General features: G+C 42.8%; 1 protein-coding gene across 3 annotated transcripts in view; it reads left to right on the top strand.

Annotated features, from left to right (window-relative positions):
• LOC121017776 (S-adenosyl-L-methionine-dependent tRNA 4-demethylwyosine synthase TYW1) overlaps window positions 1–22,798 on the top strand; it is a 213,982-nt gene that overhangs the window by 8,495 nt on the left and 182,689 nt on the right. For all 3 annotated transcript variants that reach the window (XM_040456209.1, XM_040456210.1, XM_040456208.1), the window contains exons 5-7: window positions 1,480–1,674; window positions 3,784–4,005; window positions 10,177–10,299. In XM_040456209.1, the coding sequence (XP_040312143.1) occupies window positions 1,480–1,674; window positions 3,784–4,005; window positions 10,177–10,299 (540 nt within the window). The remainder of the gene's footprint in view (window positions 1–1,479; window positions 1,675–3,783; window positions 4,006–10,176; window positions 10,300–22,798) is intronic.

Below are 22,798 nucleotides of genomic sequence, written 5' to 3'. Positions count from 1 at the left end.
ATCTCCTGGGAACTTGTTGGAAATGCAGGCCGGCCCCGCTGAATCAAAGTCTGGATGGGGGACTGTATTTTTACAGGTGCTCCAGGTGATTCTGAAGCAGTTAATGTTGGAGAAGCACGTAGAGCAGGGGTTAATGAACTACTTCTATAAGGGGCCAGATAGTAAATATCATCTGATTTGGGCGCTGTGCACACAGTTCTGCCTTTGAGGCACAAAACAACCATAGGCAATGTAAATGAATGAGTGTGCTGTGTTCTAATAACACTTTGTTTTTAAAAAAAACAGGCAGTGAGCTGGACTGGGCCTATGGGACATAGTTTGCCAGCCCCTTCTTAGTCGATAGCCTCCTAGCTGTAACTGTCCATTTCTTTCTCCCATAAGAAAATGGTGGGGTGCAAATGAGTGACCTTGAATCTGCTCACAATTTCTTGTGAAAAATTATTAGCAAACTTTGAGATTTAATTATTTTTTTTACCATGAAAATATTTTATTGGGATTTAATTATTAATAAAGGATTGCTTATAACTTATCTCATGACTTGGAATTTAAAAACAACATTTTTTTTTAAAGGTTTGTTTATTTATTTACTTAGAGAGAAAGGATGTGAATGAAGGAGGGGCAGAGAAAAGGGAGAGAGGATCCCAAGCACACTCCACATTTGATCTCCTGACCGTGAGATCTTGACCTAGGCCGATATCAAGAGTTGGCCACTTAACTGATTGAGCCCCCCAGGCGCCCCATGACTCGGAATTTTTGAGGTTCATTCAAGCAGATTGGAATACCATGGCTAGCAGGACTGAAGGCATATTTTGTTTCCCCGTGTAGATGATAGTGCCATGTGTTAAGTTACCTTACATTTAAAAAGTTTATTACATTAATTTTTCAGATAGTTTTTTTTTTTTTAAAACATTTTTTTTTTTTTCAACGTTTATTTATTTTTGGGACAGAGAGAGACAGAGCATGAACGGGCGAGGGGCAGAGAGAGAGGGAGACACAGAATCGGAAGCAGGCTCCAGGCTCCGAGCCACCAGCCCAGAGCCCGACGCGGGGCTCGAACTCACGGACCGCGAGATCGTGACCTGGCTGAAGTCGGACGCTTAACCGACTGCGCCACCCAGGCGCCCCATTTTTTTCAGATAGTTTTAATGACATCTTTCTGTTTTTCTTCCCGACTGATTTGGATTTTGTTTCCAATAGGGCAGTTGGAGATGATAGGAGCTTATAGTCTGAGGACTGGAATGGAATATATAGTTAAGGGCACCAGGGGTGTATTGGCAGGGGCAAAGGACTGGGTTTTCTCCCCGTGCAAAGTGTTCTTGCTCTGTTTTCTTCCACTTTTGAAAGTGAGTAACATTTTGAAAGCACCCTGTGCCCTTAGAGACTAGTATTAATGTGGATGTCAGCATTTTAAAAAGGGATTTTCTTCACTGGTAAGTTATATTGTGAATATTCTTCTGAAATAATTACTTTCTTGGTTAGGTTACTAGTAAAAACGTTTGTGCCTTCGTGGTTGCTACGTATACTGATGGTCGACCCACTGAAAGTGCAGAGTGGTTCTGCAAATGGTTAGAGGAGGCATCCAGTGATTTCCGATTTGGCAAAACTTACCTGAAGGGTATGAGATATGCTGTATTTGGCCTGGGAAATTCTGCCTATGCGAACCACTTCAACAAGGTAGGTACAAAGTAGGTGTATGTTGAATTGTAGGGATAAATTCTCTTTTAATAATAAAAAAAAAATTCATACACACATTTGTGTGTGAAATAATCCACAAACTTTGGTACTTAATAATAAACTTGTTGTGTTACTCTATTATAATGGGGAATTGTTACACATATGTATCCAAGGTTGGTGCGTAGTAGGCGGTCAGTAAATTTTATTGAATAAAATGCTTATACTTCCTGTTGTCTAGTGTCTTAGTGGCTTGGATTCACGGTCATTGAGTCTAGTCTGCCATCCCCAGGCAAGACCTTGTGGATGGAAGATCAGTGGTTCTTTGGACTGTCTCAGCTGCCTGTTCTATAGTTGAACAACCTTTATGGCTCAGGCTAACTCTGAATACCGTTGAGCTCATTGTCTTTTAATGATTAATTTTTTTTAACGCTTATTTATTTTTGAGAGATAGAGACAGCACGAGTGAGGGAGGGGCAGAGAGAGAGGGGGAGTCACAGAATCTGAAATGGATTTGGGCTCCAGCTCGGGAACGGTGAGATCATGACCGAGGCTGAAGTCGGACGCTTAACCGACTGAGCCACCCAGGCGCCCCACTCATTAATTTTTAAAAGGAAATAGAAGAAAAGCATTTGCTGCCTTTTATGTAGTAAGACATTGTTTTGTTTTCCTAGATCTTTTTTCTAAATGCAATTAACTTGGGCTCCTTTTCTTTTGCGTTCTATTCTCTATACTTTAAGTAATAAAAATATAGAGCCTCTCCATTCCTTGAGATTCTAAACAGGTACTGGAACTTTTTGTATATGTACCTCTTCCCAAAATTGGGCCCAGCCAGGCTCACCTGTCTTTGGTAGAATGTGAGTAGAGGTGAAAGTAGAGATCTTCTTTTGAGCTTGTTTTCATTCAGTTGTTATATCAAGATGTGTATTTCTGGCTATATTTTCAAAGGAATTAGAAAAAAAAAGGTAAAATTCAGATATGTAAGTGTTTAATGCCTTGCCACTCACAAAGCCTGTTAAGTTTTGAACTCTCTCTCTCTTTTTTTTTTAATTTAGTTTGTGAGAGAGAGGGAGAGAGCCACGAGTACGAGCAGAGGAGGGGCAGAGAGAGAGAGGGAGAGAATCCCAGGCAGGCTCCTTGCTGTCAGTGCGGAGCTCCACACAGCTGTGAGATCCCGAGTGGAGCTGAAATCAAAAGTAGGATGGTTAACCAACCCAGGCTCCCCTTAAGTTTTTGAGCTCTTAACCATGCATCTTGGCAATCCCTGTACCTCAGCCTAACTGCTTCTTACTGCAACACGTTCAAGTTCTGAATTTATAAAGCCGTGAGGCGTGCCAAACGGGCTGTACTTTCTTATTAAAGTGGGCTTTGCTACATTTGGAATCTCATTTTGCTAATGAGTTATTTTATTCTGACCATGACTTAGAATAGGGGTTTTCAGAGTCTTTTTTTAGGTAGTAATCTTAACCTTAATAAAAGGGTTTGTCTGTCCCTTTGTTTAAAAAAAGTCTTTTGCAAGGTGCCTGGGTGGCTCAGTCAGTCGAGCGTCTGACTTCAGCTTAGGGTAATCTTGGCAGTTCATGAGTTCGAGCTCCGCATCAGGCTCACTGCTGTCAGTGTGGAGCCCGCTTCAGATCCTCTGTACCCCCGCTTTTTGTCCCTCCCCCACTTGCACTCTAAATTTTTTTTAATGTTTATTTATTTTTGAGAGAGAAGCAGAACATGAGCAGGGGAGGGGCAGAGAGAGAGAGGGAGACAGAATCTGAAGCAGGCTCCAGGCTCTGAGCTGTGAGCACAGAGCCCCACGTGGGGCTCGAACCCACACACTATGAGATCATGACCTGAGCCGACGTCAGACGCTTAGCCGACGGAGCCACCCGGGTGCCCCAAGACATTGAAAAAATAACAATAAAATAAAGTCTCTTGCAGCATCTTGTCAGAATGTAACCGGTGTAGCGTTTCAGGTTGCGGCTGGGGCTGGAGGGCCTGCTGCCCTTCAGCTAAGCTCCCTCTTCCCAGCAGCAGCCAGTGACAGGGGTCCCGGAGGATCATGGACCTTTTGCAGAGCAGTCTACAAGCCTGTGATGCCGAGGATTATCTGTCTTCTTGCAGGTTGGCAAGAATGTCGATAAGTGGCTCTGGATGCTTGGTGCTCACCGTGTGGTGGCTAGAGGGGAGGGTGACTGTGACGTGGTTAAAAGCAAACATGGCAGCATTGAAGCTGACTTCAGAGTTTGGAAGACCAAGTTCATCTCCCGGCTACAGGCACTTCGGAAAGGAGAGAGAAAACCCTGTGGCGGCAACTGCAAGAAAGGCCAGTGTGAATCATCTGCGGTACGGAGCCTCTGTGTCCCTGTCTCGCTGCTTTCCCCTGGTGTTTGGAGGTGCTGAACCTCACCTCTGCCCGGAGAAGCGCCTTCTCTAGCTTCTAGTTAGAGGGAAGCTCTGAGACTCACGCGGTGGCGTTTTAGAGAGAGAGCGGCCTTAAGAGTGAAGCCAGTTTGTGCTGTGTGCCTTCCCACCTCTCCTATTTAATAGTTACGTGGCCAGCAGGTAGTTAATAGTTAATTGTTACACGGCCAGAGGCCTGAAGTTAGCTGAGCTCCTGTCCTCGTGTCCCCTAACCACGTCCTCCTGCTGACCTGTCTTACGGAACGATTCCTTCAGTCACTCAGACTGGAAGGCTGCCCCATCCTAGATTCCTGTCTTCTGTCCCTCACATTCTAAACAAGTCTCTTGGCTCCTGGTTCAGGTACCTAGTTCCTTGGAAGCTCATGTCACCAGGCTGTTTCACGGCTGTCTGTCTGTCCTTTGGCACTGGGTCACTTGTGTCATTCAGGAACCACTTTACATTCTGACTCACTTTCTCTCCACCCTTGTTCCTGTCATTACCCTTTGGGGCAAAGCCATCCATGAAGGTGATTGATCCAGCCGCCCGACCTTCCAGTTGCCTGGCCTTCATACCCCCAGCAGGCATGTTCTTCACTCACCTAGGCCTCTTCCATGGTCATCTCTGAAATTTCATGTTCCTGTGACCTGAACTCTGACCCGCCTCAGGTGTCCTACTTTATTTACAATTCTTTTGATCCCATGCCTTTTTCATTGGGGAGTGAAAACTGCTTTCTTCACTTCTGCCCTTATCCAGGTTAGGTTTTATGCTCTTTCTCTTATAAACGTCTTCAGTTGCCTTGCCTTCCACTTCCTTGTCTCACCCAAATGGCCAAACCCCACGCCAGGTCGAAACCTCCCACCTGCCTTCCCCTTTGCCTGCTGCTTGCTCTTTGACCCTGGATTCACGACCACAGGCCTATGTATGCACTCAAACCTGCCCAGCAGTCTCCAGCGTTCTTGTGTGAGTTCCCTTTCTCACTCTCCAAGATGACTGATTAATACTCTCCATGCCTGGGGGCGCCTGGGTGGCTCAGTTGGGTGAGCGTCTCACTCTTGATTTCGGCTCAGGTCATGATCTCACGGTTTGTGGGTTCGAGCCCCACACCTGGCTCTGTGCTGACAGTGTGGAGCCTGCTTAAGATTCTCTCTCTCATGGGATGCCTGGGTGGCTCAGTGGGTTAAGCGTCTGACTCTTGATTACCGCTCATGTCATCATCTCACAATTCGTGAGTTCCAGCCCCACAGTGGGCTCCAGGCTGGCAGTATGGAGCTTGCTTGGGATTCTCTGTTCCTCTCTCTGCTCCTCTCCTGTTCATTCATTCTCTCTCTCTCTCTCTCTCTCTCAAAGTGAATAAATAAACTTAAAAAAACCCCAATTCTCTCTCCCTGTCTCTCTCTGCCCCTTCCCTACTGGTGTGCTTGAGAGTGCGTGCTCTCTCTCTCTCTCAAAAATAAATAAACCTAAAAAAAGACTTCTCTCTGCCCCTTCCTCCAGCTCTTGTAGGAGGCGATCAGAGATCTCTTGTAGCCTCCAACCCCATCCACACATCTTCCCCATCTCTTATGTGGCAGGAGACCAAGGGTCTGAGTCCTGCGAGAGCCGTTCTGTGCATGTGCTGGAATCAAGGACTTTGTCCCTTTGTTTATTGCATCTCTCTCCTGTATTGTTAGTCTCTTCCATTCTGCCAGATTGTTCCTGTAAGTTTATGAACGTGCCCTGGAATCACCTGTGTTCAAACAAACAGGAAAAGCAAATATAAAACAAATGTTTCTGTTTTGTGTGTTTCAGCTGCTGTTTTGTTTTTCTGTTCTCTCTTTTTTTTTTTTTAAGTTTTTTTTTTTTAATGTTTATTTATTTTTGAGACAGAGAGAGACAGAGCATGAGCAGGGGAGGGGCAGAGAGAGAGGGAGGCATATAATCTGAAGCAGGTTCCAGATTCTGAGCTGTCAGCACAGAGCCCAATGTGGGGCTCGAACTCGTCAACTGCGAGATCATGACCTGAGCCGAAGTCAGACGCTCAACCAACTGAGCCACCCAGGCGCCCCTGTTCTCTTTTATAGCCATTCTTTTTGCTTATATTTGCTTCCCTTCCCACCAGTTGGTCTTTTAATATTTTTTTAGACTGTTTAAACAAATTGAGGTAAAATTCACATAACATATCATTAACCATTGTAAAGGATACAATCCAGTGGTATTTAGGACAGAGTCCTGTGCAACCACTTTTGTATGTGTTGGTACGCTTGTTCATTTTTCAGACTGGCCAGTTTCTAACTGATCTGTGTCCATGTTTGCTGGTTCTTCTGTCAGCTCAAGCCTGCTACTGAAACCCTGTAAGGAGATTTTATTTTGGTTCTTATGTTTTTCAGATCAAGAATTTCTTTGTTTCCTTTTTATGATTTCTGTCTTTGTGTCGATATTCTGTATTTCGACATCGTTCTCCTAGTTTCCTTCAGCTCTTGGAGCATATTTAAGACCATCGGCTTAAAATCTTTTATTTAGTGAAGTCCAGTGTCAGGGATGGTTTTGGTTGATTTCTTCTGCAGGTAAGCCAGACTTTTTTATTTCTTTGCATGCTTCATAATATTGTGTTGAAAATTGCGAGTTTTGAATATTATAAGGTATTAACCCTGGAAACCAGATTCTTTCCCCCCTCAGGGTTTATTTTTGTAGTTTGCTATGGGTTATAATTGTTTGTTTATTGACTTTAAAAACTATCTTTTTAAAGACTGCCTATTGTACATGGTTTCTTTACTTTGTATTCAGCTAGTGTTGTGACAGATTTTCTTGAATGTCATTTTTGGGTTTCCTTTTTCCTGATTCAGTGTTTACTTGGGTCTTGTATGCCTTTGTCAGAACTCTGGGAATTAGAGTTGAGTCTATTGGTTTTTGCTTAGCTTTTAGGTGTTTCTGTGGGAGAACAGGCCCTTGGAGTTGTCTATTCTGCTGTTTTGCTGATGTCACTCTCGGTTTTTAACATGTAAACAGATTTTTTTTTTTTTTAATTTTTTTTTCAACGTTTATTTATTTTTGGGACAGAGAGAGACAGAGCATGAACGGGGGAGGGGCAGAGAGAGAGGGAGACACAGAATCGGAAACAGGCTCCAGGCTCCGAGCCATCAGCCCAGAGCCCGACGCGGGGCTCGAACTCCCGGACCGCGAGATCGTGACCTGGCTGAAGTCGGACGCTTAACCGACTGCGCCACCCAGGCGCCCCAACATGTAAACAGATTTAAGTAAAAAAATTTTTTAAATCAAAAGTAACACTTGTACATTTAAGACTTGAAATAGTACTTCTAGGCTTTTAATTAAAAACTATCCTTTCTTCCCTTATTCTGTCTAATTCTTATTTTCCCAGGGTTGTCACTTTTAATTCTTGCTGTTTCATCAGACATTTTACCTCTACATTCCTAAATAATAGGCTCTTCTTGCTTTTTCTTGGTTTTTAAAACATTTCACAATCTCTCTCCCTCTCATGGAGACACACACACACGCACACACACACACACACGCAGTGTCACTTTTCCTCTCATTTTCTTGTGCAGTTGTAGCACATTTTCTGGCTAGACTGTTGCTTCATTATTGTGACTGTATATGTGCTCACATTTCTGCTGTATATTATGTTATTATATTTTCATTCTTTAAAAAAAAACTTAACTTTTTTTCTGAGAGAGAGAGACAGAGTCAGAGGGGGTCAGAGTGTGAGCAGGGGAGGGGCAGAGAGAGAGGGAGACACAGAATCCAAAGCAGGCTCCAAGCTCTGAGCTGTCAGCACAGAGTCTGACATGGGGCTCGAACTCATGAGCCATGAGATCATGACCTGAGCCGTCGTCAGAGGCTTAACCTACTACTGACCCACCCAGGTGCCCCACATTTTCACTCTTACACATTAATTTCCCTTAGGTAATGGCCACATCAGTTTTGATTTCTCTATAATTATCACTGATTCATTCTAAAGTTCTATTGGAATGAAAATTATTTCTTAGTGTTCTGTAGTTTTTGTTGATTTCTTGGAGGCTTCTCACGAGTCCTTATTCCTCCACTTTGGCGTGGCTGCCGTCCCAACCTTGGTGTGGGTGGAGTCCTGTGTCTTCTGTCTGCTGTGATGCACAGCCTTCCTGTCACTGTTTTACTGGGTTGGATTTCCTGATTCTGGTATCTCCTTTATCTTCTAATTTCTTAGTTAACTCTTGTTTTTGGAGCATGTTCTCTAGTAGTTCTCTGAGAAAGGTTGTTTCGGAAGTAGATTTTCAGAATGTTTATATCTACATGTCTTTATTTTGCCTTCATAGTTGATTGATGCTTCACTGAGTATAGAGTTCTAGCTGGGAGTCATTCCCCCCTGCCCTGCCCCCAAATTGAACACAGTGATCTGTTGTCTTCTAGTTAGAGTATTGCTTTTGGGAATTTTGGTTTAATTTGGTTCTGCGTTTTTATTATAAAATTCTCCTTTTTTTTAAAAAATTTTTTTTTAACGTTTATTTATTTTTGGGACAGAGAGAGACAGAGCATGAACGGGGGAGGGGCAGAGAGAGAGGGAGACACAGAATCGGAAACAGGCTCCAGGCTCCGAGCCGTCAGCCCAGAGCCCGACGCGGGGCTCCAACTCCCGGACCGCGAGATCGTGACCTGGCCGAAGTCGGACGCTCAACCGACTGCGCCACCCAGGCGCCCCAAAATTCTTCTTTACCCCTCCCAGAAACTTTAGAATTTTTGAATAAAATCCCTGTATCTATTCTTAGCTCTTGCCTCCCCCCTCCTCCTGCCCCAAAACTCTCTGCCTATGTTTTCTGCTTTCTCCTCTTGCATGGAATGTTTTTTTCTAGTTTACATGTACGTGAGAGATGTAGCCTTGTGGGGTCCCAGCTTTGACTTTGGTCTTCTGTGTTAGACTCTCCTCCTAGTATTGTTTCCTCGACTTTCTTCTTCCCTGGTCCTGTCCAGCTGTCAGAATAGGTTCTCCGGAGTTCAGCAGATACCCTCCACTCCATCACTTGCTTACCTCCTAGGATTCCCTTTTCAGTTGATGCTTGTCCACTTTTAATTCCTCGTATGTTTGTTGACTTAGTGATACGCTTGAAATTGTGCTACTAAAATATTCTGTTACTCAGTGTTGGTTATTTTCCACAGGAAGGGTGTTCAGTGTCTTTCACACCCTGCAGCTGGGAGCAGAAGTCCCAGTTCACGCTCGCCCACTCCGCTTTGGCGCTCTGCCCCACGGTGGCTGCTCCTTTCTAGGTCCGAGGACATCATGTTGTCAAGCCCCGTGGGTATTTCTCTGCCTTCATTTTGCTTGGCCTCTTCGTAGGGTTTGATATCGTGATTCCTTCTTCGAATCACTCTTCTCTTGACTTTCACAATACCATTCTCGTGGTTTTCTTCCTTTTTCCCCTGGGATCTTCTTCCCTTACCTAACCTCTGCGTGTTGGAACGATTCAGGGCTTGGTGTGAGGTTCTTTTCTTTGTTGATACTTTCTTCCTGGATGATCTTACCCAGTTTCATGGCAGTTAAGTACTGTCTGAATGCTAGTTATTCCTAAGTTTATATTTTTGTCCCTGAGGTCTGCCTGGAATTTTGTTCTCTTATGTGCATCCTCTTTAAAATCTCTGCTTGGAGGTCTGAGGCATCTCATACTTTACAAATTCAAAATGGAGCTTTTCATTTCCACTCTTCTGGTCTATTTCTCCCCAAATCTTTCTCATCTCAGTAAATAGCACCACCGTCTCAATTACTTAAGAAAGAAACCTAAGAGTCATGCTTAAGTCCTTCCTTTTCCTCATTCCTGCCTTTAGTTCTTCACTAAGCCTGGTTGGTTCTGTCTAAAAGAGAGGTCAGGAAACTTTTCTGTGAAGGGCCAGCTAATAAATATTTCCATGTTTGTGGGCCACATGGTTTCTGTTGCAGCTGTCAGTCCGGTCATTGTATTAAGAACATAGCTATAGATAACGTGTAAGTGATGGCTGCCTTTACATTTGGCCTGAGGCTGGCTGCATTTGGCTTGCAGGCCATACTTGCTGAACCTGTAGCCTAAAATATCTCAGATCTGTCCCATGAACTCACAATCTTGGAGGCTCACTACTTTGAACAATATATTTCTGAAACATTGATGTTCCAGGAGGAAGAGCCCTTTGAGAGCACCAGTGAGGAAGAGTCTGGTACTGAGGACCACCAGAATCTAAATTCTGTCGTTGATGTCGAGGACCTCGGCAAAATTATGAATTGTGTGAAGAAAGAAAAGGTACCGTAACTTTGGGAAAGAGTGCACCTGGATCCCGCTGTTAGTAACATCTAACATTTGCCTCCTGTCTTGAGAGTTTTCTACTTCTTTGCCATTTTTACATGAACTTTGTGAAAATCTTCCCTCTAAGCCCTGTGAAAATGAGCTTGTAGTAGGATAGGCAGATTTTAGGGCAGGAATTGAGGGAAAGGTGGATGGTTAGAGGGACTTCAATGTTGTGACTGAGGAGACAGACAGGGTGAACAGCATGAAGATGGACTCGTGCTGAGATTCCAAGTAGAACTCTCTCTCTCTCTCTCTCTCTCTCTCTCTCTTTTTTTAAAATATTTATTTATTTTTGAGAGAGAGAGAGGCAGAGAGACACAGAATCCGAAGCAGGCTCCAGTCTCTGAGCTGTCAGCACAGAGCCTGACGTGGGGCTCGAACTCGTGAACCACGAGATCACGAACTGGGCCGAAGTCGGACACTTAACCGACTGAGCCACCCAGGCACCCCCCAAGTGGAACTTTCTTCAAGTGCTTCCGCCTCACGTAGAGTGAGGGCTGTTGAGCCTACAGACAGCACCTTGGTCTGGAGGTGTTGAGATCAGTGTAGGTGGAGGCCCTAGGAATCTAGGAAACATTAGTCTGGGTTGTCATTGCCGCAGACAAGATGAATGTGAGAATGTGCGGTGTAGTAGGAGTCTACGCAGATTCCAATGATGTGAAATGGGAGTAGTATACACAATAGCATAAGAGTGTATAGACTCCATTTATGTGTCAGTTTTGGGAAATGAGAATATCCTACACTGGGAATGTGCCCAGTGCCTAAGTTTTAGAAACAAAAGAAGTAAAACTATGGAAAAATCCAAGAAAATCAATGATAAAATTGACACAAACTCAAATGAAAGAAATCAGTAAGGTAGCAAGATATAATAAGGTAAAAAGCCAAATAGCCTTTGTCTTTCCAAACAATAACCTGTTAGAATCCGTAGTGGAAGAGAAGACCTCATTTATAACAGCTATATAAAAGATAAAGAAGTACATAAAAATAAATTTAGAAAGAAATGTCCTAAATCTGTGTGATGGAAACTGAAAAAGTTCCCGAGCAGAGATATCTCTTGTTTTTAGATGTGGTGACTCACTCACTGTTCTAAAGATGTCACTTCTCTTTAAATTAATACGTAAATTTGATGAAATCCCATTAAAAGTTTCAATAACTTTTTTCCCCTAGAGCTAGCCTGGTTGATTCATGTGGAAAAATAAACATGCAAGAACATTTAGGAACTCCTTGGTGTAGTAATGAGAAAGACTGGCCCTACCAGATATTAACACTTACTACAAGGCATCTGTAATTAAACCTGTGTTTTGGCTCCTGTTGAGACAGATTGATGCAGCAGAATAAAATAGCAGGAGTAGATCCAGGAATATATGGGGATTTCATATATAATAAAAGTGGCATCTCTTTTCCCTGGCAGGGGTATGGCACGACAAGCAGATAGCTACCTGTGAACATTTAAACTTGGCTCTGTGCATCTCATAGGTCACCATAGACTCCAATTGGGTTAGAGAACTTGTTGAAAAAAATTTATAAGTAATAGAACCAGATGCATTATTTTATAACTTAGAGAAGAGTTTTCTGTATGATTCAAAATCTAGAAGCAAGAAAAGACTGAATTTACCAATGAGTTTTAAAAAGATTTGCATGGTTATAAGCATATCAAAAGACAAATGATAGAAAGGGAAAGTATGGGGCGCCTGGGTGGCTCAATCGGTTAAGTGTCTGACTCTTTGATATTGGCTCAAGTCATGACCTTGCAGTCCTGGGGTCAAGCTCTGCATTGGGCTCCGAGCTGAGCATGGAGCCTGCTTGGGATTCTCTCTCTCTCTCTCTCTCTCTCTCTCTCTCTCTCTCTCTGCCTGCCCCTCTGCTGCTCGCTGTGTGCTCTATTTTTCCTCTCTCTCAAACATAAATAAATTTCAAAAAAAATTAAAAAGGAAATATTTGCCTCTTCCATAATAAAGAAGGGGTTAATTTTTTTATTATACAGAGTGCTCTTAAAAATCAAAAGAAAAGGGGCGCCTCGGTGGCGCAGTCGGTTAAGCGTCCGACTTCAGCCAGGTCACGATCTCGCGGTCTGTGAGTTCGAGCCCCGTGTCGGGCTCTGGGCTGATGGCTCGGAGCCTGGAGCCTGTTTCCGATTCTGTGTCTCCCTCTCTCTCTGCCCCTCCCCCGTTCATGCTCTGTCTCTCTCTGTCCCAAAAATAAATAAAAAAGTTGAAGGAGAAAAAAAAAAATTAAAAAAAAAAAAATCAAAAGAAAAAAGACCTAAAACCTAATAGAAAAAATTGGCTAAACACCTGAATAGGCGAGTCTCAGAAAAAGCTCTACAAATAGACTTTAAGCATATGAAAAAATGCTCACATTCACTCAGAATTAAAGACAGGCACATTAAAACTACTCTGACATGACATTTCTCACCTACCAAAATCACAAAAGTTCAAAAACTGTATGGCATCCATAGCTGGTGAGGCTCTGGGAACACAGGTGCTCACACCTTGCTGAGGGGAGTCCGGAACGGTGTAACCTGTATGGAGGGGCTTTTGATTCACATGCATTTGCCCATCATCCAGCAGGCCTGGTTGTGTGAATTTGCTTTGAAGATTCATCTTCACAAATACAAAACAGCAGATGCCCAAGGTTATGCCACAAGTATATACAGCAAACAGCTGCCAGAGACTGGTTGAAAAAAGCATGATATATCCACACACTACAGACCTTGTTGTGCATCTGTGAGAAATAATAAGGTGGATCCATGTGTATTAATGAGATTTTCATGTGGTGTTGGATTTCATTTGGAGGTTGATCTGAACATAAGATTTTTTCTAAAAAAATAGTTTATTGTCATGGCAGATTTGCAAATTTATAATTTGAGTGCTGTGTGTGTAAACGGTATTTTGGAGCTGTGTTTACAGAAAGAACCTTTCACATTCTGACCACTAAACACCCGGTTCTGTTCAATTCTGACAGTAGCTACCTGGAGTTAGCATCAGACTCTGCAGATTTAGGGCATAGTCTTGCATAGGACTGTCTCCATTTCAGATGGCGGCTCTAAGTAGGGGCCGCCTGCCGTTCCCATTGCCTGGTTATAATTTTGGGATCCCGTGATTGCCCTCAGTTTCGGTAATTTGCTAGAATGACCCAGAACTCACCGAAAGCACTATACTTACAGTTTTAATGGATACGAGTTAGAAACAACCAAGTGGAAAAGACAACAGGAGGAGTTCTGAGAGTAGGGAGGTGGGGAAGAGACTCAAGAGTTTCCGCGCCCTCTCCACGTGAAACCCAGGCACATCCTCCCTTCCCACCATATCCACGTGTCCGCTAACTAGGAAGCTGGTTAGTTAGCATCCAGAATGTTTATTGGGGTTTCATTGTGTAGGCATGATTGATTAGATTATTGGCCATCTGATTCTCCAGCTGACCTCCTTCCCTGTTTCTTTCCCTGGAGATCCAGCTGGCCCAGAGTTGGTCTTTCTGGTTGACCAGCCCCATGCTAAAGCTATCTAGGCCTACCCCCTCAGCCACCTCATTTGCATAACAATGACCCTCTGGCACTTAGAAAATGCCAAGGTTTTTTGAAACTCTGTGCCAGGAACTGGGGACAAAGAACAGATGTACTCTTTGTTAGGCCACAGACCTAGAAACAAACATGGTGAGCACTCAGTTCTTGTTTTCTCAATATCCTACCTCATTGAAAGGAATCAGGGCTTGGAGAAATGACTGATTCCACGGCTGAGGAAGGGAGCATAACAGATGGGCCTGGGATGTCTTCTTGGGCAAGTGGATCATCAAAGACTGATGGAGACACATCAAAGGGACATAGGAACCAGCTTGAAGAGTTTCCCACAGGCCAAATTTGGGACAATTTGAGCATCAAAAATGAACACAATGATAATATGTATTGTATTATATGCAATGGATTGTATTACATCAAATAAAAAAAAATCAATCCTTTTGCTGCTCAACAAAAGGGAGGTACAAGAGAAAGTCTTTATAGGTTTCTAGATAAGAAATACAGAGGGTATGATAGAATTAATCATTTGTTTTCTATCCCCAGAGTGATAATTAATTTAAGCAAGGATTGCATGAAATGCCTTTGGGGGCCATATATGCACGTATTGTCAAAATATCATCCCAGAGACTAACCCACTTAGACATGCCAAAAATAAATACATCACTGGGGGAAAAATACCTACAGATGATTTGCTAATTACAAAGGATAAAATATACCTTTACAAATGGAGTTTTTCGCCTGTACCAAAAAAGTCAAATTTAGCTTCATCATTTGTATTAAAATGACCTCGTGTCCCTCCTGACATGATGGGTAGTAAGATGTATGCAGCATCATCTATGTAATTTTGTGTCAAAAATTTTTAGCCTGAGTCTAATTATGGGGAAACAATCAGACAAATCCAAAAAGTGGGACAGTCCAGACTCTTTAAAAAGAGTCAATGTCATAGACATTAACAGTAACAAAACCTGGGGCGAGGACGGGTCCAAGGTTTAAAAACGCTAATGAAACATAACTAAATGCATTGTGTAACCTTTGATCTTGAATCAAAGAGCAAAGGTCATTGTCTGGACATTTGAGGATACTTGAAATGGATTTTTTTATTAGATAATACTGGATTTTTGTTAATTTCCCTTATAATAATGGTGTTGTAGTTGTGCAGTTCTGTCATTTTTTAGGAGATGAATTCTGTAGTGTTTAAGAGTGAGGTGTTATGGTGTCTGCCACATACAAATATGTGATTCAGCAAAGTTTTCTTTCTGCACATACATTCACGTGTATTTTATAGATGTGTATGTGTGCATGGAAGGGTAGACAGGTAATTATCAACAAAAGTGGTGAATCTAGGTGAAGGGACTATGGGTCTTCATTGTACTTTTCGCTTTTCTGAGGATTAGAAATAGAAAGTATGGAAGGAACTACTTTCTCTCCATGCTCCCAAAATAAAACAAAAAATCTAGTATCACCTGAATTATAAACTATTTATGATATAGCCATATGAGAATATCTCCCATTTTTTGATAGGGTCAGTTTTGAATTATATAAGGTCTTAAGAACTTATTTCTTGCATAAAACATGATGACCCTCGGGGCGCCTGGGTGGCGCAGTTGGTTAAGCGTCCGACTTCAGCCAGGTCACGATCTCGCGGTCCGGGAGTTCGAGCCCCGCGTCAGGCTCTGGGCTGATGGCTCAGAGCCTGGAGCCTGTTTCCGATTCTGTGTCTCCCTCTCTCTCTGCCCCTCCCCCGTTCATGCTCTGTCTCTCTCTGTCCCAAAAATAAATAAACGTTGAAAAAAAAAAATTAAAAAAAAAAAAAAAACAAAACAAAAACATGATGACCCTCTAATTTTACTCAGGGTGGTCCCATGCTATAACAAATATTAATATAAAGAAAAAAATTTAATGTTTATTTAATTTTGCCTAGTTAAAAATTTTTTCATTACAAATTAACATACCTAAAAAATAAAAATTTAGAAAACAAAGGGCCAAAATCTATCAATAATTCTGTCTCCCCAGAAAAATTACCATTAGCATTTGGAATGTTTATTTTAACTTTGTTTCATATGCACCCGAATCTCTATTATAAAAATCTTTGTGATATTTTCAGGTAGTTTTTACAACCTCATTTAAAAATCTCCCAGAAAAATCTTTTTGTTTTTTTCAGAAAAACCTTTTTTAAAAAATCGGCTAATTTAAAAAATGTTTTATTATATTTGAGAGAGAGAGTGCGCGCATGGGCGGAGGGGAGGGGCAGAGAGAGGGAGAGACAGAATCCGAAGCAGGCTGCAGGCTCTGAGCTGTTAGCACAGAGCCCGATGTGGGTCTTGAACTCAACAAGCCATTAGATCATGACCTGAGCCGAAGTTGGACGCTTAAGTGACTGAGCCACCCAGGTACCCCCAGAAAAATCTTTTAAAAGTAGTGTTACAAACAGGGATTAATTTTGGGAAGTTATTGTAGAAGCTGCTTTGTTTTGAGTTTTACTGTCCCTTTCAACCTGCACAGGAGGGAGAACTGGTAGATTTTGTGACTTTTCTGGTCATTTTTGGTAATAAAGTGTTACAGTACTTTAAGACACAAAGTTTTTTTCTTCTTTTTCTTTTTATTTTTTTTTAAGGTTATTTATTTATTCTGAAAGAGAGAGAGAGAGGCAGAGGGAGAGAGAGAGAGAAAGAGAGAGAGAGAATTCCAAGCGGGCTCCCCACTGTTAGCATAGAGCCCAATGTGGGACTTGAACTCATGAACTGTGAGATCATGACCTGAGCTGAAACCAAGAGTTGGCTGCTTAACCCACTGAGCCACCCAGGTGCCCCTAAGACACAAAGTCTTAATAAATTGACAGTAGAATGCCCAAGCCTAGGTAATAGGTAGTAAGTAATACTAAAGAAACTAAGTCAATTTAATTCAAAGGTGAAACTCCTCCCCTCTTTTCTACTTTCTGGCCTATTTGCTAGCTGCTGTTTTGGATCTGCTTAGGGTCTGGGGAACGGATGGGGAGCAGGAGAGAGAGAAGTAGGAAGTTCTTATGTGGTGTAAGGTGACTGTGCTCTCTCCCCTCGTCCAGTTTACAGTTGACTCTTCTTCCACCCGGTACTCTCATTGCTTCTGTGGAGACACTGTCCATGGTGTCTCCTGCCTGGTTCCTTGCACTGAGCAAGTGTACCCCAAGAAGTGTGCTGCTGGGCGTGGCTCACTCCTTCCTCTGAGCCCTGTGCCTCTGGCTTCCTCTCTTTGAGGTCTGTCCTCTGTTTTCCTCTCTGGTTGCCCTGTTGGTCAGCATCTAAGGTCACCCCCACCTGCACTCTTGTCCCTTCCCACGGGAATACTCCTGAGTTCTTTATTCTGGGAGGACAGGCTGATTCCTACCCAGCAGCAGTGCTCACTTGCTGGGGAAACTAGTCAGTCCTTTGGTGTCTGGATTCACTGGGCAGGAGTCCTACACCAGTCAATGATGCCCTCTGAGTGCGGGGCATACAAGCAGCTTCTTTTGAGGGGCCCTGGTGGAGCCTCGGGGGCTTGAGATGTGACAAGGCACCTGCTCTCCAGCCTCTCTCCATTTGAGGCGGGATCTCAAAATACCTTACCAACATTCTCCAAAGAAATTTTCAAAAATCCTTTGTCCTTACCTCTATGTCCTCTATCCTTTTCACATCCTCGATGCGAGGGAGGTGTTTTTAGAGTTTCTGGTTCTTAGCTATTCCCTTTGAAAATACAGAACTTGATCTGAACCTCCCTTTGAAGTTTCACTTAATTTCATACCCTCTTTATATATGTTTGAAAGATTCAAAGAATGCAGCTCCCTGTCCTTGTTCTTCCTAAATCTACTTTTCACAGGAAACCAGACTTTCTAGTTTGGCAGTATTCGTCCGGGTGTTTGACTGCTCTTACAAACACACCTGCATTTTGGTCTAACTTTGTTTTTCTGGCTGCACAGATGGGATCATTTTGTTCTCCCGAGTCTACAGACTGCTTGTTTTCATCTAACATGACAGCTTTCCAGTGCTGTCATACGGATTCACCTGGTTCATTTTAATGTTTACATAGTGGTCTAGGACTATGTCCCATGATGTATTTGGCTCTTGATGATTAACATTTAGGTGTTTGAACACTCTTGCTCTTATAATTTTTGCGGCTGGCATAAATTTATCACAAGAATAAGTTCATAAAATTGAAATTTCTGGATCAAAGGGGATTTTATATCTACATCTATACATACACACACACGCGCGCGCGCGCGCACACACACACATGTTTAAGTATCTGTACACCCAGTGTGGGGCTTGAACTTACAGCCCTGAGATCAAGAGTCGCATGTTCCACCAACTGCGCCAGCCAGGTGCCTATTTTTTTATTTTTATTTTTTTAAAGTAAGCTCTATGCTCAGTCCAGAGCCCAACGTGGGGCTTGAACTTATGACCCTGAGATCAAGACCTGAGCTGAGATCAAGAGTTGGACGCTTAACCAGCTGAGCCACCCAGGCACCCCGGGATTTTATAGTATTAATAGATGTTTCCAAATTGCCCTATACAAAATTGAAAACATTTTTATTTCTTCTCATAGGAGAGAGATGAGATAGCCTATTTCTCTGTACCTTTGCCAACCCTCAGGTGTTATTAGTCTTTTAAATCTTGCCAGCCAGAAAGGTGAGAAATAATGACCTGATTTTAATTTGTATTTCTTTCATTTTGAGCGAGGTTGAACATGTTATCCTGTGAACAATCTCTTTCTTCCTCCCTGGTATTAGAAAACTACAAGGTCTGAGGGCATAGTCCCCAAGATTGCTTTCACTTCTGACACCAATTGCAAATTTTGGGGGAGGGGGCTCCTAAAAACCACCCTCAGGTTTGATAATTTGCTAGAAAGACTCACAGAACTCCCCAAAGCTGTTACCCTCATGGCTGTGGTTCTTTGTTGGGAAGGGGTACAGAAAATCAGCCAAAGGAGGAGACGCATAGAATAGATTCAAGAGGCGTTCCTTTGTCCTCCTCAAGATGTGTTGTCCTCTCAGCATCAACGTGCAGTAATACACATCAAGTGTTGCCAACCCGGGGGGCTTACCTGAGCTTCGGTGTCCAGTTTTTATTGGGACTTGACTGCCCATGTGGTTGAACTCAGTCTTCAACCCCTTCCCCCACTTGCAGTCAGCTGCGGTCTGAGGGGCCCACCGTGAATAACGGACGTTGCTGTCACTCGGGAAATTCCAAGGGATTCCCCGTTACTTTCCAGGAACTGGGGACAATGGCCAGATTTCCCTTCCGGCAAGGCCAAATTTTTCCCTGCACGCTGTCCTGTATGCATTTGGTTTGGCTACTTTTATAAAGCTCATAACCAAAAAATTCTTGGTTGGGTGTAAAACTCTAAGCCAATATATCCAAAATTATTTCTCAATTTAAAATTGCTGTCCATCTTTCCTGTTGTTGCAGCTTTTGTTCCTTGTTTCTGAATACTTCCACGTGTGGATTGTGTCTGTCATTTTTAGTAGCTTCTGTATTTCAGAAGCCCCTGGCAGAGCAGCTGTTAAGAATGACAAGTGCGTGGAGTGTGGGTTCAGGGCTTGGCCCAGCCAGTGTGTAACTCAGTGACCTGTGGGCATAGCTTAACCTTCCCTAGTCTTAATCCCCTTGTCTGGGGAACAGGGGCCGGGCCCTCTGCCTTCCTCACAGGTGTGAGTCAGATGCGAACATGCACATGACAGTGTGTCATCACCTCTAAAAGCCCAACAGATGTCAAAGTGAGAAGTTAGTTTGCTTAGATATTTTAAACTGGTTTATACATTTTCCTAGAGCTGGCCATTTAGTCTGTGTCAGGTTTTTCTGCTGGTAAAATTAGCACAGGTCTGAGACCTTTTTACTGTTTGGTTTTTTTTTTTTTTTAATGTTTGTTTATTTTGAGAGAGAACGTGAGTGGGGGAGGTGCAGAAAGAGAGGGGGACAGAGGATCCGAAGCGGGCTCTGCGCTGACAGCAGAAAGTCTGATGTGGGGCTTGAACTCAAGAACTGCGAGATCACAACCTGAGCCAGAGTTGGACACTCAGCTGACTAAGCCACGCAAGGACCCCGAGACCTTTTTACTTTGAAAAATGTGTTAATATTTCTTAGGTTATATTGTCCCCAAATTGACATACTGGGTCAAAGCAAACGTATAATTTTACGACTCTTAAATTAAGAATCTGAGTAATTTTTTAGTGGCGAAACAGTCTTAAAACAGGATAGATTTCAGTGTACGAGATACCTGATTTAGACAGATTTCTGGGTTTTTACAGAAGGTTAAGAGAAGATATTTAAAGCTTAGTTTGCAGTGAGTGAAGAGTTTGCAGTAATTGTTTCTCCAACTTTATTGAGGCATGATTGACAAATATGTTAGGGTTGTACACTGATTTTTTTAAGGCGTGTAATGTGATGATATGTGTGTACATTGTGGAAAGATTACCACAATCAAGTTAAGAAATCCATCACCTCACATAGTTACCTCGCGTGTGTGTGCGTGCGTGTGTGTGTGTGTGTGTGTGTGTGTGTGTGTGTGTATTGAGAACACTTCAGATTTAATTTCAGCAAATTTCAAGTGTATGGTAAGAGTTTAGAATAATTTGTGGGTTCATTTTCACTTTGCTTTTCATCTCTGTCCATTAGAGGGCACTGGAGAGAAAGAACAAATGAAAATTTTGAACATCTGTGTAAATTATTTTTTAAATGAAATGATTTTGGACTTTATGAACTTGAAGCAGTTGGTTTATGACATTTTAGATTTCTCATAAAAAGTTTCTCATAAAGTCATTAGATTTGGGGCAAAAATAAATATTTTTCCGCCTTCAGTGTGACATGAAAATAAAGCCACCAGTTTTTGTTTTTCTTTATTGTTAGCTTATGGCAGAGTTTCCAAGTATGGCTTGTGTTTTCATTCTATATTGGACAGAATACACTAACCTACTGCCTGGTTGTTGGTTTTTTATTTTTTTGTTTTTTCCCATGCATTTATTTGGCCTTTTAGGGTCCATTCATACATATTCCTGAGTTGCTTTCTGCCCAGTCGTTGCCAGGCATTGCACTAAATTGCCTGAATTGCTACTCTGGAGGAGACACTACTACTGGTTAGCAATTGGCTCTAGGGTTGGGCCAGCGTATTCCTATTATATAACCTCTTTTTGAGTAATACTCACTGAGTTTTGTGGAGTCCTGCTGTCTCAGCCTGTGCGTCTTGGGCAAATTTTTTTACTCTCTGCTTTTGTTTTCTCGTCTCTAAAGTGGGAGATCATAAAAGTAACCTCTTATGAAGTTGTTATGAAGATTAACTAAGTTCATTCACTGACACGCTTTATTTTATTGCCTGCCACGTAGTGTGTACTTGGTAACTATGAGCTATTACTGTATAAGCAGATATCTTCAAATAGGATAGGTTTGGTCCGACTGGTGTACCACCATGGTATTCTACCTCCCTCACTCTGTAGCAAGATCCAAGATGGTGAGTCTAGGGCTGAAGAGAACTCGAGGGGTGGGAGCGATGTCGAAGAACAAGGGAGCTAACGTGTGAAACGTGGGAAGGTTAGGAGGACAGATACGGATGCAGAGGGCTGGGGTGCTAGGGCGAATGGCGTGTTTGGGGAACAGTTTGGTGTGTCTGTGGTTTCAGGTAGGGGTGGGGATGTGTGGAGAATGAACTAGAGAAGGAAGGCAGGGGCAGGGTACTGGAGGCCTTTTCATTCTGTCAGGGGGATGTGAACTTCAACCTGAAGGCATTGGGAAGCAATGTGATTTGATTGAATATAGTGGATGGGTTGGGGTATAGGGCAAGAGGGTAGTTCAGTACAGATTCAGAGTATTAGGAGAAGTCAAAGTACACACTGGATTGTCTCATTCAATCCTCACATTGACCTTGATATCTATACTATTATTACGTCCACTTTACCAATTTACAGGGTAGGAAGTAGGTTTAGAGAAATAAAGCAATTTGTCCGAAGTCAGATGGCTGACAGGCTCGTAGGTGGTGGGACCAAGCCTAGACTCCCATCTCTTTGTTTCAGCCCCCAGGGGAGAAATGGTTTTTAGAAGAGAATCTGAAGAGTGGGTAGAGCACAAGGAGTCAGCAAGAGCCTGACAGTCTTAGGTTGTTTTTTGTTTTTCTCGTGATTGTGATTTGTAAATGTAGAGCAGAATGTTCCTTTTTTTTTCTGCAGTAAATAAATGTTGTTAAATACTCCCCACAGCATGTTCCGGTTAAGCAGACAAACAGTGATATCCGTATCATTAGTTTTGGAAATAAATGGTGAATGCTTGGTAATTACTCACCAGAGAAGCATTTCAGTTTATGAAAGCATCTCAGTGTGTCCTGTTCTTATTATAAAGTCGCATAGTACTGCAGTAGAATAATAGGAAGTTGTTCTTCTTTCTTTATTATTTTTAAGGCTTTGGGCATTTGATTCACCCAGAAACACAAGGCGACACATTCCTTCAACCCCAAGACACCCACTGCCTTTAAACCAGCCTGTTTCATCCATGGTCTGTGCAGCCAGGAGCACTTAGGATGAGTTCTGGAATTATTTCTTTAAGTCAGGTTATCCGAAATAGAATCACTGGGTCAGAGGAAAACCATTTGAAAGCTCTTGACACATCTGTTCAAACTGCTTTTCAGAGAGTTCAGAAAGCTTTCTTAAAACCTAGTACACAGAAAAACTTCGAGTCCTGTTCAAAATTTGTCATTTAAAAACTGAGCTATGACAAGTAAGTGGCATATAGGGGGTTTCTTTCTTAAAGAAATGGAACCTGCAGGGGCGCCTGGGTGGCGCAGTTGGTTAAGCGTCCGACTTCAGCCAGGTCACGATCTCACGGTCCGTGAGTTCGAGCCCCGCGTCAGGCTCTGGGCTGATGGCTCAGAGCCTGGAGCCTGTTTCCGATTCTGTGTCTCCCTCTCTCTCTGCCCCTCCCCCGTTCATGCTCTGTCTCTCTCTGTCCC

Source organism: Herpailurus yagouaroundi, unplaced genomic scaffold (genome assembly GCF_014898765.1).
Source record: "Herpailurus yagouaroundi ecotype Mexico unplaced genomic scaffold, PumYag 216, whole genome shotgun sequence".
Taxonomy (NCBI): Eukaryota; Metazoa; Chordata; class Mammalia; order Carnivora; family Felidae; genus Herpailurus; species Herpailurus yagouaroundi.
The sequence above is the reverse complement of the archived record's forward strand: the minus strand, read 5'-3'. Positions and strand labels throughout refer to the sequence as shown.